Below are 19,436 nucleotides of genomic sequence, written 5' to 3' on the forward strand. Positions count from 1 at the left end.
TTTCTGTGTTTTATTGGAGATTAGAGTGTCACGGACTTTCCTGCCTAGGCTGGCTTTGAACCAATGATCCTCAGATCTCAGCCTCCTGAGTAGCTATGATTTCAGGCGTGAGCCACAATTGCCTGGCTCATTCATTCTTTACTAGTATGGGTTTCCCAGTATCCCAACTTTTCACAAAATGTAACCAGCTCCTATCTCTGCCAGATGGCTCTTGGAATAAGTCTGGGTGCCATATTTGTTGGGGGAAACCCATGGGCTACAAAAGATGATGTGGTTGCCAGTTGTGGATGTACATCAGAACTACCTGGGAGGCTTTTAAAAATTCTGACGGTACCTGGTATCTCACACCTGTAATTCTAGCTATTCAGGAGGCTGAGATCTGAGGATCATGGTTTGAAGCCAGCCTGAAGCAGGAAAAGTCTGTGAGACTCTTTCCTCCAATTAACCACCCAAAAGCTGGAGGTGGAGCTGTGGTTCAACTGGTAAACCACCAGCCTTGAATGAAAAAGCGAAGGAACAGTGCCCAGGACCTGAGTTCAAACCCCAGTACTGGCATACACAAACAACAACAAAAACAAAAGTCCTGTTGCTCAGGCTGCATGAAACCAGAATCCCCAAAGATAGGCTCCAAGTAGTAAAAAGATTTTGTTTTGTTTAAGTTTCTAAGTGACTCCAGTGTTCAGCTAAGGCTGGGAGCCATTGATTTTTAAGTACTTAAATCATCACCAAAGTAAGAGTTACCCTAAGAGACCTAGGTTTCAAAAGATTGGTTTTCCTTTCCCCCCTGACCACTGGCAAGGTTCAGGGAAAACCTCAGCTTGTTGTTCTTCTCCTGTGCTTTTCGCAGCCTGTCAGATGCTTTCCTTGAGATGCCTTCCTGAAGCAATTTCCTACAGCCTTTGGACCCTATGCTGTGTGGGAAATGGCCAAGACTCAGATTTCTTCTGTAGAGTTGGAGTCATGCTTGCAGTCTCCTTCCAATTCATCCAGTTGCTCACCAAAGAGGGAGGCATGGCCAGAGCATTGTCTCTCGCTTTCCTTATTCCCACTGCAAAGTGTGAAGGGAATTCTTTTCATTTTCATATGATTGGATCTTGGCATTGTGGCTGGCCATCAGTGAACAATGGTTAGAAAATATGAGCTAGAAAGCTTGGCTTTGAGTTATTTTTTTTAATGTGTGCTATTTCATAACAGCATTTCTGGTCTGAGGTTGCCCAATTGCAAATCGAGAAGAACTGACGTGCCAAGCATGAAAGAGCTGTTGGTCTTGGTGTGATGGTGAATACCTATCATCACAGCTACTTAGGAGGTGATCCTGCTACTCAGGTGGTTGAGATCTCAGGATCTGAGTTCAAAGCCATCCTGGGCAGGAAAGTTTGTGAAATTCTTTTCTAGAAATAACCAGCAAAAAAAAAAAAAACCTGGAAGTGAGAGTATGTATGACTCCAGTGGTAGAGCTCTAGCCTTGAGCACGGAAGCTCAGGGACAGCATTAAGCCTCTGGCTTCAAGCGCCCCAGCCAGCACAAAACTAAACTAAAACTACACGCAGTCTGGTCCAGGGGCTCACACTGTAATCCTAGCTACTCAGGAGGCTGAGATCTGAGGATTTGGGTTTGAACCCAGCTTAGGCTGGAAATCTATGAGATTCTTCTGTTCAATTAACCACTGAAAAGCTAGAAGTGGAGCTGTGATTCAAGTGGCAGAGTGCTAGCCTTGAGCAAAAAAGCTCAGGGACAGTGCTCAGGCCGAGTTTAAGCCAGGACTGGCACAAAACAACACACACACACACACACACACACACACACACACACACCTTAAAAGTTTAAGAATGGGAATTTGGGTCTGGTGGTAGAATATTAGTCAGCAAGTACGAGGCCCTGTGTTCAAATCCCCAATAATGCCCAAACAAAAATAAACACAACAGACTGTTAACTACATATGGTTTAATCAGTAAAGTCAATACCCTCTGTCTGATTTATAAAACTCCTCTGCATATATTTGACTGATGGGATTTCTTTCCTCCCTCAAATGCCTTGTTAGTATCGTATTTCACAAACATCAGCATCAGAAAATTTTCTGTAATGTGAAAAACACTGAGCTATTGCACAGTGACCTTTGACCTTTCATATCTTGAAAGGGCACACCAATGAATCATGCATTTTTCTTTTTATGGTCAGTCATCCAAGTTTGGCTTGGTCAAGTGAATATGGATTTAGAAAAATGAAAGAAATATCTTCAACTTAAGGAATTTTTGATTGCCCAACCACCAGATTCCTTCAGAGTTTTATATCCATGGGCTTAATTTACATTGTATGTGTGTGCCAGTCCTGGGGCTTGAACTCAGAGCCTGAGCCATGTTCTTGAGCTAATGTTCTACTACTTGAGCCATAGCTCTACTTCCAGCATTTTGGTGGTTAACTGGAGATAAGAATCTCATAGAGGGCTGGGAAGGTGGCTCAGTGGTAGAGTGCTTACCTCGCATGCATGAGGCCCTAGGTTCAATTCCTCAGCACCACATAAGCAGAAAAAGCTGAGTGGCACTGTGGCTTAAGTGGTAGAGTGCTAGCCTTGAGCTGAAGAGCTGAGGGACAGCACCCAGGCCCAGAGTTCAGGCCCCACGACTGGCAAAAAAAAAAAAAAAAAAATCTCATAGACTTCCTGCACAGGCTGGTTTGGAACTATGATCCTCAGATCTCAGCCTCCTGAGGAGCTAGGATTGCAGGTGTGAGCTACTGCTACATATATGAGAAGTCTTTACATTCAAGATGTTTAGGATAGAGCAGTCTCAAAAACACTAGCTAGGGCTGGGGGCATAACTTCGCAATTAAGTACTTGCTCTGAGTCTCACATGCATGAGACCCTGAATCCAATCCCCAGCACCACATATGCACCCAAAAACAAACTAGACAATAATTGACAGACTGTATATCCAAATAGGAACATAAAGATAGCTGGAATGTTAAAAAAAATAGTTTAGACTAAAGTGTTTTGAAACTTAGAGCTTGATTAGATTTTGACTAGTTCACCTTAATGTTAAGGTAAATAACTACATAAAGTATGATGCCCAGCATGGTGGTGCATCCCTGTAACCCCCTGTATCCAATCAAGAGGCAGACACCGTGGGATCTCAGTTGGGGACTATCTCAGCAGCAAGCCAGGCACGGTGGTACAAACCTGTAATGTCCGATAGTAAGGAGGACCAGCGACGGGCTAGCCTGGGCAAACGCAATAGACTCTTACCTGAAAATCCGAAAGCAAAGCGTTTGGGGTGTGGATCAACTGGTAGAGCGCTTTGAGTTTTCTCTCACCCCAGTATCTACAACACAATAATAAAAAATAAGGAGCTGTTCAGAATGTGCCATCTTTCTGAATCATGTTGTACTGGTAAAATCTGGATTGCTATTTGAGCACAGACTATTGATCATAAGGCAAACATTCAGCTTTGAAGAAATCAGAAATCACCACAAAACCAAGGAGAAAAATCAAGGAGACTCATGTTTAAAAACCAAAGCTGCAGGCAGATCCCAGTGGCTCTAGACTACAATCCTAGCTATCTTCAGGATCATGGCAGTTCCAAGACAATCTGGGTAGACAAAGCTGAGAAACTCTTACTTGCAAACCAGCAAAAAGCTAGCAGTGTAGCTATGGCCCAAGAGGTAGAGCACTAGCCTTGAGCAAAAAAAATCTAAGCAAGAGCATGAGACTCCAGATTCAAGCTCCAGGACTGGCACCAGATTGGAAGAGCTAAGGAAGGGATTAGCATGTAGTACATTATATAGAACTGGTTGCTAGGCAACCCAGTTGCATAGTGTACATCCTTGCACTACAAGGTGAGTTCCTGTGTTTCTACACTGTCTTAAATGCATAGCCTGTTGGGTCCAGTCAAGGACCTGGAGAGTCAACAGGGACAGAATGTGGAAGCAATGATCACCAGCACTTTACAGCTTGATTTGTGTTGTCATGACAACAGGTCCAATCAAGGACCTGGAGAATCAACAAGGACTATTGAAGCAATGACAATCAGTACTTTACAGCTTGATTTGTGTTGTCATGACAACAGGCTGAACGCAAAGGAGTTCAGAGAACTCCCTCCTTGTACTCTTTTTGGACATGGGGTCAAAAGCTCAGATAAGTTAAGAGAGCAAATAAATGAGGCAACTGAGGCAGGGAGGCGAGTATGAGGCCAGGGGAAGGGGCGAGACTGTGACGCAGCCCAACAGGGCCATACACCACCATGGCTCCAGCTGCCTGGAGCTCTGTGAAAAGCTGGTTTGGGTTGTCATTAGTGTTTTGTTTTGCTATGTGAATTTTTCTTACTGTTTAAATATTGCCAACTGATTCCAAACGTTTTCCAAAGTTTGTTTGGAGTCAGAAAAATGCATCTACAGAATGAGCATAGCGCCTCGACCACTTGAGGAATGAGCCTCTGTGTGTGTGTGTGTGTGTGTGTGTGTTATTATCAATTCCTGCTGCTGTCTGATGGCTCTCTGTCTCTCCCTCCCTTCCCTCTCTGCATGTTAAAAGGGTTTCATACTTTCATTTTTTGTTTTGTTTTTCCTTGTTTTGGTGCCAGTACTGGGGCTTGAACTCAGAACTTGGGTAGTGGGCCTTTAGCTCTTTTGCTCAAGCCCAGTGCTCTATCACTTGAGCATAGCTTTCCTTCTGACTTTTTAGTGGTTCATTAGAGATAAGAGTCTCTTGGATTTATCTACCCTGGGCTGGCTTTGAACCAGGATCCTCAGATCTCAGCCTCCTGGATAGCGAGGATCACAGACATGAGTCACCAGTGCCTGGCTTGTTTTTGCCTTATTTAAAACATCCCTAAGGTGTTATTCTGTGTTGGCATGAGGATTTCGTAAGGCAGCAGAGAAACCTAGTCATCTTCTTTTCTGATGCTCTGTGGCAGGGCCTTTCATCGGCTTGTTCATTAACACCTGTGGGTGTCGGCAAACCACCATTGTCGGAGGCCTGTTGAACTCGCTGGGCTGGGTGCTGAGCGCCTATGCAGCCAACGTGCAATATCTCTTCATTACTTTCGGGGTGACCGCTGGTAAGCATGTTCTTTTTATAATCTGTTTAAATGATTGCTAGTTGCTGTTTTGTTGTTGTTTTTTGTTTGTTTCTATGGTACTGAGGAATCCAACCCAGGCCCTCATGCATGCTAGGCAAACACTCTGTGGGACCTGAACTCTGGGCCTGGGCACTGTCCCTCAGCTCTTCAGCTCAAGGCTAGCGCTCTACCACTTGAGCCACAGCACCACTTCCAGCCTTTTCTGCTTATGTGGTGCTGAGGAATCAAACCCAGGGCCTCATGCATGCAAGGCAAGCACTCTACCACTGAGCCACCTTCCCAGCCCCCAAGCCCTCTTTTTATCATTTTGTATTATATGTTGTATTGGGCATTTGGGCAATGGACTTCGTGGTGAAGAAAAGAGACACACTAACACATTCCTGTTCTGCTCCCCAGCCCCGCCCCATAGCTCTGATGTCACATGTGGTTTCAGGGTGGGAAACTGACCGAACCACTGTGTACCTGGCCTCTCAAAGAACCAAAGTCAACTTTAAACTTCCTACACCAGCTTGGAAATGTGAGACCACTCTCCTAGAGGAAAAGAAGAGTTGAGGACACTTAGTTCAGGGAATAGATAAGTTGTTAAGGAAATGAAAAACCGTTTTTGCATTTAATCAGATGGAGGATGAATCACAGAATGACTCTGCTTTCCGGGCAGTTGAAATTAATGAAGGAGCAAGTCACGCACACGCAGGAAGGAGGGATTCTAAGAAGCAAATCGTGAGCTCAGCGAGGTGTCATCCCAGGGACAGATTGAAATTGACTGCCCAGTAGTTGGCTGTGTACTGTGAAATGTTTTCCCAGCTGTAATTTCCTTTATCAACAGGTACAGCATTCAAACACCTAATGAGTTACTTCCCTTTGCAATTATGTGTCAAAGAACCTAAACCAGCCTGATCCTTTTTGCATACAGAGCTACAGTCCCCCTGATAAATGACAAATTGGACCTGTGTTAAAAATTGGTTTGAGCCAGGCACTGGTGGCTCATGCCTGTAACCCTAGCTACTCGGGAGGCTGAGATCTGAGGATCATGGTTCAAAGCCAGCCCAGGCTGTAAAGTCCGTGAGACTCTTATCTCTAATAAACTGCTCAGAAAAAGCTGGAAGTGGCACTGTGGCTCAAGTGGTAGAGTGTGCTAGCTTTGAGCACCAAAGCTCAGGGACAATGATCAGGCCCTGAGTTCAATCCCCAATACAGGTGGGGAGGAGTGGGGAGTTGGTTTGGAATTCTGGTCTTTTGTTGGGGGTGCCAGTACTGATGCTCAAACTCAGCCCTTGGATGCTGTTCTGAGTCTCACAGACTTTCCTGCCCAAGATGGCTTTGAACTGTGATCCTTGGATCTCAGCCTGCTGAGTAGCTAGGATTAAAGGTGTGAGCCACTAGCTCCTAAGCTCTGGTGCTCAAAGCTTAGAGGACTATCACTGAGCCAAAGCTGATTAATTGGAGATTAACTGCTGATTAAATGAAGTTAATTGTCTCAAAGACTTTCTTGCCTGGGCTGGTTTCAATCCATGATCTTCAGATCTCAGCCTCTTGAGTCGCTAGGGTTACAGGCATGAACTACCAGCTCTTAGCTAGAAAGATCATTTTGGAAAGATGTTATTCTGGCCAAGTTTTTTTCCCAGGGAAAATCCAGAGGAAGCCTCTGGAATCAGCACATATGTAAATGGAAAACCTAGCCAAAGCAGTTTTGGGTTCCCTATGCAAAGTGTCACTGTGTGGTCATCAGTGAGACCCACTGGTGTCTGATTCTTATGTACAGACAAGAAAAATCACATGATTTACATTTAGGAGAGACTTTGTTGATAGTCTTCTTCATTCCAAAGAGCATTTGAAGCAGATCTATATAATATATATATATATATATATATATAAAACTATATATTACTATATATTAAATATTATATATAGTATTTAAACAATTCAACTGCCAGGGAATGCCCTCCAACCAAACAGATGGACACCCCTCTGAGCAACCTGCCTCAGCCATGGAATTCTAGGCAAGTTTCTACAGCTTTGCCAAGCTTTGCCTGGCTCCTAAAGGTACTATCTCTCCGTCCATGCTGACCTGGACCATAGGACTCTGTCTCCCTCTGGACATCTTTCCTGCCCAACCTGCCATTTCCATGCCTCCTTTAAACTGTGTCTCAAGAGCTGGCCCAGAGCCCTGCTCTGATATTTTGGAGGCTTTAAGTAAGTCTACATATCCCCTATGCTTTTGTGAGAATTGTGCTGATTATGGGGAGCAGAGTCACACACTAGTCCCTCACGTCTATAATCCTAGCTATTCTGTGGAGATGGGGAGGAAGGGGGGGGGGGGGGAGAGGATTGTAGCTCAAGGTCAGCCCAGGCATAAAGGTTGTGAAACCTTCAACCAATAGCTAGGCATAGTGGCATATGTAGGAGACTCACAACTCTATGCCATCCATTCCAAAAAACAAAAGAAGTTCTTAAGACTATCTCATCAGAAAAGGCTTGCCTGGCACCCAACTATGGTAAGAAGTATAAATAAGAGGACTGCGGTCCAGGGCTGTTCAGGCTACCAGTGAGACCCTATTTCACACATAACCAGACTGGTCCAGGACAGTCTAGGCTAGGAATAAGACTCTGTATCGCAAGTAACCACAGCAGGGGTGTGGCTCTGTCAGTAAAGAGCTAGTCAATGAGGGGAAGCGTCAGATACCGAGTATGAGTCCCAGTCTTGGAAAGAAAGAGAGAAAGAAGAAAGAGAGAGAGAGAGAGAGAGAGAGAGAGAGGGAGGGAGGGAGGGAGGGAGGGAGGGAGGGAGGAGGGAAGGGAAAGAAGGGAGGGAAAGGAAGGGAAGGAAAGAAGGAAGGAAGGCAGGTAGGAAGGAAGGAAACAAGGAAGGAAATAAGGAAGGACACAAGGAAGGAAACAAGGAAGGAAGGAAATTAACTGCAGCCAAAAGGGCTTCGGATATGTCTCAAGAGGTAGAGCATTGTCTAGCAAGTGCAAAGCCCTGAGTTCAAACTCCAGGACCACCAAAAAAAAGGGGAGGAAAAAAAAAAAAAGGGGAGGATGGATGCTGGTAAGAGCATGAATGGGCTTCATAGCAGAAATCTGATGCATGTAACACTGGATGCAGACTTTTTTCCTCATACGTGGAAACATTTATAAATTTTTATTGTTATTATAAAGGTGATGTACTGTCGGATGAAGAGTACATTTCTTTTTGTAAATGTCACCCTTTCCCTTGCTCTCCCAGTTTTTCCCTCCCATCCCCACCTTCAAGTTGTATAGATCATTTTCAACATAGTGTCGTGAGTGCCACTGCTGCATTTGTTGGAAGCATGTATTTTATACCACGTAGAATTAACATTGTTCTGCTCATACCCATCAGTCCTGTTCCCATGGGTCATTTTATACTATGGCTGCTTAGAAATCGATAGCTATATGAAATTTAAGGTGTTACTAGCATGGTGGTAGCCGCCTGCAATCCCAGCACTCTGGAGGTTGAGGCAGGAGAATCACAAGTTTAAGGCCTTTTTCAAAAAGAACAAAAACAAAATGTAGGATGTTAATGACCATAATTGATAGATCATGTTCTTAATTAAACTATTTTGTGACATTGGCAAAATCTGGAGTGTGAGGAAATTCCACAGAACAAATGACCCCGTTTCTTCAATAAACAGACTGCAAGGAAAAGAAGAAAAAGCCAACAGAGACTCAGCATAGGTATCAACAAAGCAGCATGTGGGTCTCCTTTTGATCCTGATTTAAGCACACAAGTGCTTGTATTTTTATAAATAGCTATCTATGAGACATTTGGAAATTTGAACATTTTCTGGATATTTGAGGACATCAAGGAATTGTTTATTTTTTTATTCAAATGAGATGATATGATTATGCTGCTTAAATAATTCTGACATTTGGAGATTTATCCTAAAGTATTCCTACATAAAATAATATATTCAGTATTTGCTTCAAAATAATATGGAGGAGGTGGTAACAAAATTGGACCTGAGTTGCTAACTGTGGAAGTGATGGGTATATGAAAATTCATTAAATCGTTGTTAAAACCTTACTTTGAATTGGATTTAAAATGTTTCATTAGCCAGTAGCTTGTTGTAAGAAGTAAGAGATTAACACTAATTGATCCTTTGTTACAACACAGGTAGGTTACATTTACATATGATTTACATGTGTAATAGATGCAAATATATGTAAATTCTATGTATCTCAGGACAACACAGAAACAGCAGATGGTGTTGTCTTTGACTTACTAATGAGAAAGCTGAGCCAAAGAGTGTTTAACTGACTTGATCAAAGTCATATGTTCCTTAAGGAAAGCAGAATAGGATTCATACTCAAGACATCTGGGTTCTTTCTATTGTATATTCCCAATGGTGTCGTAGAGGTGATAATACTGCTATCATACCTAATATCAGAGAATCTGTGGGTTCTTTAATAAATGCAGGCTGGACTGTATGACATTTGGGTCAGTGATAGATTGTACCTATGACAGGGTCCCATGAGATTGGATCACTGGCTGACATTGCCATTGTGTAAGTACCTTTATGATGTTTGCTCAATGACAAATGGCCTAGGGACACATTTCTCAGGACTAGTCCTGTCATTAATCAATGCAGGGCTGAAATTGGTGTTTTAAGAATAGCCATAGATGCACCTATTTTCTGGTGTGTATATGTGTAGACCAGTTCTGGGGCTTGAATTCCAGGCCTGGGAATGGTCCTTAGCTTGGTCCTTAGACTAATGTTCTATTACTTGAACCACAGTTCACATCTAAATTTTAGGGTTTAGTTGGAGATTAGAGTCTCACAGATTTTCCTGCCCATGCTGACTTTGAACCACAATCTTCAGATCTCAGCCGCCCGAGTAGCTAGGATGACAGGTGTGAGCCACTGGTGACCAGCTCCAAATGCACCTATTTTGCAGCCAGCTTTCTTTGTACTTTAGCCTTAGAGATGTAAAATTCATCTTGCTTGAAAAAAAAAAAAGGGTTGCTATTATATCAAAATTTGACCATTGTGTCTCGCCATAGAACTTTCTGCCATTGATCTGCTATGTGCCAGGCCATGGGCTAGAACAACGATCAAAACAGAAGACCCTGCCCTTGTGAAGATTATAGTCTAGCAAAGAGAGGCCTGGGCAGACCGTAAGCAGTAGATGCCATGGGAAGAAGGCATGGCTCAAGTAAGAGTGTGCCAGTCTAGCAAACTCTTGGCCCTGAGTTCAAACTCCAATACCACCAAATAAAGTACACATTATAAATACGTAAACCATATGCCTCAGTCCCATAGGAACAAAGAAAAGTAGAGTAGGGTAGGGGCTTTGGGGAATGGAAGTGGTAGAAGGGGGAGGTTTCCTCTTAAACAGAATGTTCTGGATGGGCCTCTCTAGAATACAAGTGATAGAGCAGGATGTCTCTTGGGTCTGTAGAAGGTAGACTAATGTGGGAGTAAACCCTTTGGGAGTGAGGCCTACTGGGAGGAAGTTAGGTCATTGGGCCTGCTCTGGAAGAGGGTATTAGCTCCTTCCTCTTTTTTTTTTGGTCAGTTGTGGGGCTTGAACTCTGGCCTGCGCACTGTCCTTGAGCTCTTCTGCTCAAAGGCTAGTAGTGCTATACCACTTTGAACCACAGCTCCACTTCTGGTTTTCTGGTAGTTACTTGAAGATAAGAGTCTCACAGATTTTCCTGCCTGGGCTAGCTCTGAACCTAGATCCTCAGATCTCAGCCTCCTGAGTAGGTAGGATTACAGGCATGAGTTACCTGTGCCCAGATATACCTATATGAAACCTTTACATTCATGATGTTTAAGTCAGAGCACTCTCAAAAACACTAGATAGGGCTGAGGGTATAACTTAGCAGTTAAGTACTTGCTCTGAGTCTCACATGTATGAGACCCTGAATCCAATCCCCAGCACCACCACCACCACAACAAAAAAACCTAGACAAAACAATCCACAGACTATACATCCAAATAGGAACATAAAAATAGCTGGAATGTTTTTAAAAATTAATTTTAGTTTAGGCTACAGAAGGAAACTTAGAGCTTGATTAGATTTTGAATAGTTCACCTTAATGTTAAGGTAAATAACTACATAAAGCATGATGGCGCATCCCTGTAATCCCCAAGATGCATTGGACTCATTATGCAATGAAATAGTAGCAGTAAAAGTAGTAGTAGTAATAATAACAAAAAAAAAAAGACTGATATGGAGTTTGGTTGAAAGTTAGGGTCTCATTGTGTAGCCAGGCTGATTTTGAACTCTCCATCTTCCTTCCTCTTCCTCCCAAAGGCTGGGATTACAGGTATACACCACCATGTTCTGCTACCAGTCCTTTTCATACTCATTTTCCCCCTAATGCTTCTTACTGGGATATTGCAGCCCTCACTGGGGCTTGGCAGAAGGCTTCGTGACTTCCTACCATCTGCTGAGAGTCACTTAAAAGCTCATTCAGTTGCTCTGCAAACACTGGTATCCATCCAACCCCCTACGCCAGAAGGATCACTGGCTTCTGTTTCTGTCAACATCTCAACTCCAAGGTAAATGAGGCACCAGTGTTTCTTGGGGCTTTTGTGAGAAACTCGGGCTGATGCTCCATTGTTAGCAGTGGGGAAACGGCAGCTGCTTGGGAAGGTTCGAGTGAAATGGAACCAGGCATGTGGCGAGCACTGGGAGGATGGGAGCCATTGTTTCTGTGGATGGCGACTGCTCTGTCCCCTCCCACATGCAGGTAACTCTAAACCTGTTACATCATGCTGAACAAGAAAGGCTCAGCTCTGGACAGACACTGGTCGACATGTCCTTTATACTGTTAGGCTGCTTTTATGTTGAGCGGTCTGGAGCATCAGGAAAAAGTGGGGTCCACTGGGCCTCTGAAGTGAGGCTCATGGTTTCTCTCTCTGAAAGATGAGACTAGACCTGCTTGACCAACAGTGTATCACTTTATGTATTTTACTTTTTATTTTTATATATTTTGTCTATTTTTAGGTTTGTGTGTGTGTTTGGAGTAGTTGTAAAGTGGTGCTGTGATTCAAGTGTTAGAGCACTCCTCTTGAGCTGAATTGCCCAGAGAGGGTACCCAGACCCAGAGTTCAAGCCCCATGACCGACCAAAAAAAAAAAAAAATGGCAGGAAGTTTTGGAGCTGGGAAGGTGGCTCAGTGGTAGAGTACTTGCCTTGCATGCATGAGGCCCTGGGTTCTATTCCTCAGCACCACATAAACAAAAAGAAAAAAGCCAGCAGTGGTGCTGTGGCTCAAGAGTGGTAGCCTTGAACTGAAGAGCTGAGGGACAGAGCCCAGGCCCAGTATTCAAGCCCCAGAACCAATAAATAAATAAATAAATTTAAAAACATTAGAGTAGTTGTAGGTTCTGGGCAAAACTGAGGGAAAGTACAGTAATTTCCACACACTGCTGGTCCTCCCACATATCCATCCCTTGCCAGCTTTGTGTTTGTTAATGTAAATAGTGGACTGTTCCTATTTTCCAAAGATGGGATTGAAAATCAGAGGTGCAAAAATTATGTGGGCTTGATATCCAGTAACTACCTATATTTTATGTTTATAATTCCTTTTAGTCTTCCAACTTGTTGCTGACCCAATTGGCTCATTCCTCAATCTTACGCAAATTGTACCCTTGTACATAAACGCTTTCCGGATACATACTTTTGTGAGGCCTAGCCAGGCAGTGCTGGAACTGAGATGGCCCTGTCCCCAAGGAATTCACGTTCTGATGTTGTGAGATGTTGAGAGATGTTGTGTGTGACATTAAAGGAAATTGTCCTGCAATAGCTGGCAGGAAAAACAATGGACCAGAAACAGCAGAGGCTCTTTCTAAAGCTTCTCAGAGCTTCTTTTTCTCCTTGGTATGATTCCTTTATTAGAAAGGGAAAATGTAAGTAGACACTAATAGAAGGAAAGGAGTTACTGTGGTTTAGATCTGAGGTAACCACAAAGGCCATAGGTGGAAGGTGCCATGTATCCTGTGGGATTCGATGTTAGGACCTGAGGCCTTTGGGGAGGAAGTTAGGTCAAGAGGCCTGTCCTGGAGGAGGTGGTTAGGATGCTGCTCTTTATCTTCTCTGCTTTCTGGCCTCCAGGAGGGGAGCCGTTTTGGTTCTGCCATACCTTCCCATCACTTGCCGTGGACTGCAATTCTCCACAGCTGTGAGCAAAAACCAACCCCCCCCCTTTTTTTTTTGCCAGTCCTGGGGCTTGAACTTGGGGCTCAGGCACTGTCCCTGAGCTTCTTCTGCTCAAAGCTAACACTTTACCACTTGAGCCACAGCCCCACATCTGGCTTTTTCTGAGTAGTTTATTGGAGTCTCACCGACTTTCCTGCCAGGATGGCTTCAAACCACCATCCTCAGAGCTCAGCCTCTTGGGGTAGGTAAGATTACAGGCCTGAGCCAACCAGCACCCACCTTCTTTCCTCCTCCTCCTCCTCCTGTTCCTCTTCTTCCTCCCCCCTGGGGAGGTGCCTTCGCACCGGCACCCTCAGACCTCAGCCTCCTGAGCGGCTGGGATTTCGGGTGTGCGCCCCAGCGCCGGGCGCTCTCGCAGTGGGTTGGTTCAGGAGCCCCAGCGGAGAGCGGGGCGGGCTGCGCAGGCGCCCTCCCCCGCCGCGCCTTGCTCACCGGCTGCCTGCTTTGCCTCCCCTCTCCCCCCACAGGCCTGGGCAGCGGGATGGCCTACCTGCCCGCGGTGGTCACGGTGGGGAGGTATTTCCAGAAGCGACGAGCGCTGGCCCAGGGCCTCAGCACCACGGGGACGGGGTTCGGCACCTTCCTGATGACCGCCTTGCTCAAGTACCTGTGCTCGGAGTACGGGTGGCGCAACGCCATGTTCATCCAGGGCGCCGTGTCCTTGAACCTGTGCGTGTGCGGGGCGCTCATGCGGCCGCTGTCCGCGGGGAAGGACGGACCCCGGCCGGGAGCCCAGGCGCCCCGGGTCCTCCCCGCGCCCTCCGCCGACTCGGTGAGGTCCGCGGAGGAGGAAGGCGGGCCCCGGGACGAGGAGGCGCCGCGTGACCTTCAGGCCCCGGAGCGCCAAGGTCCGCCGCGGCCCGGGCGGGGCCCGCGCGCCCTGCGGCTGGTGAAGGCGGCCGGCCGGCTGCCGGGGCGCATGCGCCGGGGCTTCCGCGAGTGGCACGCGGGCTACTTCGGCGCCGCCTCGCTCTTCACCAACCACGTGTTCGTGGCCTTTGTTTTCTGGGCGCTGTTCGCCTACAGCAGCTTCGTCGTCCCCTTCATCCACCTCCCGGAGATAGTCAACCTCTACCACCTGTCGGCGCAGAACGACGTCTTCCCGCTGACCTCCATCATCGCCATCGTGCACATCGCCGGCAAGGTGGTGCTGGGCGCCGTGGCCGACCTGCCCGGCGTCCGCGTCTGGACCGTCTTCCTCCTGGCCAACCTCACGCTGGGCCTCAGCATCTTCCTCCTGCCCCTGCTGCGCACCTACGCCGGCCTGGCCGTCATCTGCGCCCTCATCGGCTTCTCCAGCGGCTACTTCTCCCTCATGCCCGTGGTGACCGAGGACCTGGTGGGCATCCGACACCTGGCCAACGCCTACGGCATCATCATCTGCGCCAACGGCATCTCCGCCTTGCTGGGACCTCCGTTCGCGGGTGAGCCCCCCCTTCCTCCCCCCCCCCCCCCAGCAGGGCCCAGGAACTCTGATCAACCAAAGCTCAACTACAAAAGATGCCTCTGAAAGGGGCCACTGCTCAGCCTGTAACCCTAGCTACCTACTCAGGAGGCTGAGATGTGAGGATTGAGGTTCAAGGCCAGAGCAAGCAGAAAAGCCTGGGGGACTCTTATCTCTGATGAACCAGAGGGAAAAGAAAAGCCAGAAGTAGAGCTGCGAATCAAAGGGTAGGGCGCCTCCAGCCTTGATATGAAAAGCTACAGGACAGCATTCAGGCCCTGAGTTCAAGTACACATGCTCACACACACACACAAATAATTTTACTTACAACACCTTCACAATGGTAGATGAAACAGAGTTAATTGTGTCGTATAACCCATAGAGTCCAGGGCCTAGATGGAACTCTGAAATCCTCTCTGCTCTCATGCTGATTGCCTGTGATCACAAAGCACCTACTGTGGCTCCAGACAGTACACCGTCACTTATAGCAGGGAAGGAAGAAGGAAGAAAAGGCTTAGTTCTACCAGAATCCCACTTATCTCCAATTAACTAGAACTGTGGGGAGTTGGGAACGGGAGTAATGTGCTTTCCTAGACTCACTAGTAGAGGGCTTACAAGGGCTTTTCCTTCAGTGTCTGTTGGCTTCTCTCTTTCCACTGAACTTGTGCAAGAGGGAAGCAGCCTGGCAGGCTGCCTACATTATGTTCTATTCATTAACTCTCTGGGCCAAGCAGCTAATGTCAAAATGAGATGCAAGCCCAGCACTTAGGCCCTGTAGAGTCGCTGTGACGAGCAATGTGAGAGCTTGAATAACTACATTACATTCTTGCTAGCAACTCATGGTGGGCTGGAAATGACTACTTAGCTGGGTATGCTGCAAAGAAAATTGCTGCTTATGTTACCTTTTTTTATATAAGTACATTCAGAAGTAGGTGTGGCCTCATTTTTCAGAAAGGTTCTTCTGCCATTGAAAAATCATACCATTCAGTACTATGTCAGACAATCACACATTTCCATTTAGAAGAATATATAATTGAATCATATCATTTAGCAACATGAACTTCTCCATCTAATTTACGCTATAATATTGCTGGGCATGTACCTCTCCCTTAAAGATGTAATAATAGCACATAGTTTTTTACATGCTTCCAATTTATAGTCTAGCAAAATTCTGCCAAATTTTGGATTTGGGCTGGCCAAAATCCATACCTGTCTCTTCCATTCGCATGAAGTCAACTACCTAATCAATAACAATTTGTGTTTCCTGTCAGGAGCTAGGTATGCACATTTTACCACACATGAAAAAGCTTCCACTTCGCAAGCTAGACACTGGTGGCTCACAGTGATAATCACAGCTGTTAGGAGGCTGAGATGGGAAGATTGCAGTTCAAGGCCAGCCTGGGCAGAGAAGTTCATAAGACTTCCTCTCAACCCATAGCTGGGCACAGGGGGGTGTGCCTGTCATTCTAGCTCTATGAGAGGCTGAACTGGGGAGGATTGCAGTTCCAGACGAGCTGGACAGAACATCTACTATATTATTGGAAAGAAAGTACACGTGGTGCTGGGCACCTGTCTCATGCCTTTAATCCCAACTACTCACGAGGCTGCGATTTGAGGGTCATGATTTGAAGCTGGCCCAGGCAGGAAAGTCTATGAGAGTCTCATCACCAATTAACCACCAAAAAGCCGGAAAGTAGAGCTATGGCTCAAGTGGTAGAGTGCCAGCCTGAGCACAGTGCCCAGGCCTTGAGTTCAAGCCCTAGGAGTGGCAATAACCACCACAAAAAAAATTGACGTGAGTTATTTAAGGCTTGGGGCAGGTGGCGATGGTTTCACTAATGCTTGCACTTTCAGGGGAAAGGTACAATGTTCATTTTATTTTTATTGCCATCTATTCACTTGCCCATTTCTGGGGCTCAGCAGGTTTCTGCATACACATATGCAGTTTACTCAGTCATGTTCACCCTACTGCTCTTTCAGATGCGAGATTTAAAGAAAAAAATACAATTTAGTTTAAGGCCCTTATATATTTTAAAGACATTTTTCTGTTTTGGAGAGAAAAGATAAGGGGCAGGTGATGAGAAGGAGATCTAGGACATTCTCCAAGCAGGGACCCCCTAAGAGAGGGAGGGCACACAGAAGAATTCTTTATTCTTATTTTATTTGTACTGGTCCTGAAGCTTGAACTCAGGGGGTCTGGGCATTGTCCCAAGGTTAGTGCTCAAGGTTAGCACTCTACCACTCGAGCCACAGCTCTAATTCTGGCTTTTTGCTGGTTACTTGAAGACCAGAGTCTCATGGACTTTCTGCTCTTAGCTTCAAATTGTGATTCTCAGATCTCAGCCTCCTGAGGAGCTAGGATTACAGGCCAGGAATTCTTTTGAAGCTGCGTGAAATGTCTCCTGTGGCTGGGTGAGGCCAGATCAGGGAGGGAGGCCAGACCACTTCATAGAGCCCTGAGCTCTGAGCACCACTTCAAAGGAAAGTGCAACAACAGACTGCACCAAATGCAGCCATCTGGGATTTGCCAGCCATGTGGGATTCCATCCAGTTTCCCAAGACAACGAGAAGCAGCACTAATAATAGTCAAGCTACTTTAACTGTCAGCATTTGTGACTCTAAGACTCCTGTTGACTCTCACAAGGACCTTAACTCTTGAATGACAGCGTCAACTTTTGTCAGGGATGAAAAGACTAATGAGAAACTAATTTTGGTGTGTGTGCCAGTACTGGAGCTTTGAACACAGGTCATTATACTCTCGCTTGTTTTTGTTTTTGTTTTTTTCCACCCAAAGCTGGCACTGAGACAAACTTTGATCCCTTGACCTCTGCCTCCTGAGTAGATGAGATTACAGGCATGAGCCACTACACGTAGTCTTTAGCATTTATATTTTACCCTAATTGAAATTCTTGTCTGTAGCTTAGTCTTGTCGGTTTTCATACTTGGCTATCTGGGAACTGTAACAAGAGATTGACTCAGAATTAGTCACTCAAGTAAATAAAAAGTGTTTCATAGTTGTTGAGAACTACATTTTAATACCACTGAAATTGAAATACATTTTACAAAGTCCCAAGAAAACATGAACTTGACAAGAATCTTTTTTTTCTTATTGGTATATAAGACTAATGTATATAAATGTGTTCGATTCTTATGTTAAAGCTTCATTTGAGAAGAACCGATAACAGCATTTAGTTCTGTATCTGGCAATTTAGAGTTTCAATTTTATTTTATTTTTTGCAGGGGAGGGTAGTGGAGACTGAATCAGGGCTTTGCACTCAACAAAAAGTGCTCTATCACTTAAACCACACCTCCAGTCTTTGTTTGCTTTTAGTTTATTTTTCAAATAATGTCTCTTGCTTTTGCATGAACTGGCCTTGAACCAAGAACTTTATACCTGAGTTGCTAGGGTCACTGGTGTGAGCTACCATATCCAGCATAACATTTTAAAGATTAAGCATTGATATTTGGAGAAAGGTTGATCAATGGATTCTAGGTTTCAATGAGGTAGGACCAACAAATTCTGGTGTGCACCTGCAGGGCAGGGTAACTATAGACAATGAAATGCTGTACATTTGAAAGGGCCAAAAAAGGATTTTGAAAAATTTTACCAGAGAGAAATAGTGCTTAAGAACATAAATATATCTGGTTTAAACATTATACAATGCACAAATATATGCCATTACAGGGCACCCCATAAATACAGATTTATAACTGTAAATGTGAATTTTTATCAAACTTGGAAATTTTAGTTCATTGTAGAACCTATGTGATGCTCAGATACTTCAGAATGAATGAAATTTAACTGTCTTTTTCCAGTCTCTTTGATATATACTAGAAATATCTTTTAAAAAGTCCTAAAGTTGGGGCTGGGAAGGTGGCTCAGTGGTAGAGCGCTTGCCTTGCATGCCTGAGGCCATGGGTTTGATTCCTCAGCACCACATAAGCAAAAAGAAAAAAGCTGGAAGTGGCGCTGTGGCTCAAGTGGTAGAGCGCTAGCCTTGAGCTGAAGAGCTGAGGGACAGCACCCAGGCCCAGAGTTCAGGCCCCACGACCGGACCCAAAAAAAAAAAAAAAAAGTTCTAAAGTCCAGGTGTTGGTGTCTCATGTCTATAATCCTAGCAACTCAGAAGGTTGAGATCTGAGGAACGTGGTTCCAAACCAGCCGAGGCAAGTCTGTGAGACTCATCTCCAATTAACCACCAAAAAGCCATAAGTGGAGTTGTGGCTCAAGTGGTCCTGTTAGCCTTGAGCCAGAAAGCTCAAGGATAGTGCCCAGGCCCTAAGTTCAAGTCCCAGGACTAGTGCATGCGCATCTGCGCATGCACGCCCGCGAACACACAAATACACACAAACACACACACACACAAGTCGTAAAGGTTTTGTTGTTTATACTGTTAAGAAGAAAAGAAGAAAAGGAGGAGGAAGAGGAGAAGGAGGGGGGAGGGGGAGGAGGCAGCAGCAACAGTGCCAGGTGCCTATGGCTCACGCCTGTCATCCTAGGAGGCTGAGATCCGGGGATCACGGTTCAAAGCCATCTTGGGCAGGAAAGTCTGTGGGACTCTTATCTCCAATTAACCACCAGAAAACTGGAAGTGGAGCTGTGGCTCAGAGTATTAGAGCAGTAGCCTTGAGCAGAAAAACTCAACGACAGTGCCCAGGCCCTGAGTTCAAGCTCTACAACCAATAACAATAACCGAGAAAGAGAAGGGGGAGAGAGAGGGAGAGGG

At 45.4% G+C, this 19,436-nt stretch overlaps 1 protein-coding gene across 2 annotated transcripts in view; it reads left to right on the forward strand.

Annotated features, from left to right (window-relative positions):
• Slc16a14 (solute carrier family 16 member 14) overlaps positions 1–19,436 on the forward strand; it is a 33,463-nt gene that overhangs the window by 12,863 nt on the left and 1,164 nt on the right. Inside the window, exons 3-4 of one of the 2 annotated variants that reach the window (XM_042678982.1) lie at positions 4,908–5,051; positions 13,733–14,689. In XM_042678982.1, the coding sequence (XP_042534916.1) occupies positions 4,908–5,051; positions 13,733–14,689 (1,101 nt within the window). The remainder of the gene's footprint in view (positions 1–4,907; positions 5,052–13,732; positions 14,690–19,436) is intronic. The other variant, XM_042678983.1, reaches the window with a different exon arrangement.

This window comes from Dipodomys spectabilis, unplaced genomic scaffold (genome assembly GCF_019054845.1).
Source record: "Dipodomys spectabilis isolate Male_0828 unplaced genomic scaffold, ASM1905484v1 ptg000051l, whole genome shotgun sequence".
In the NCBI taxonomy this organism is placed as follows: Eukaryota; Metazoa; Chordata; class Mammalia; order Rodentia; family Heteromyidae; genus Dipodomys; species Dipodomys spectabilis.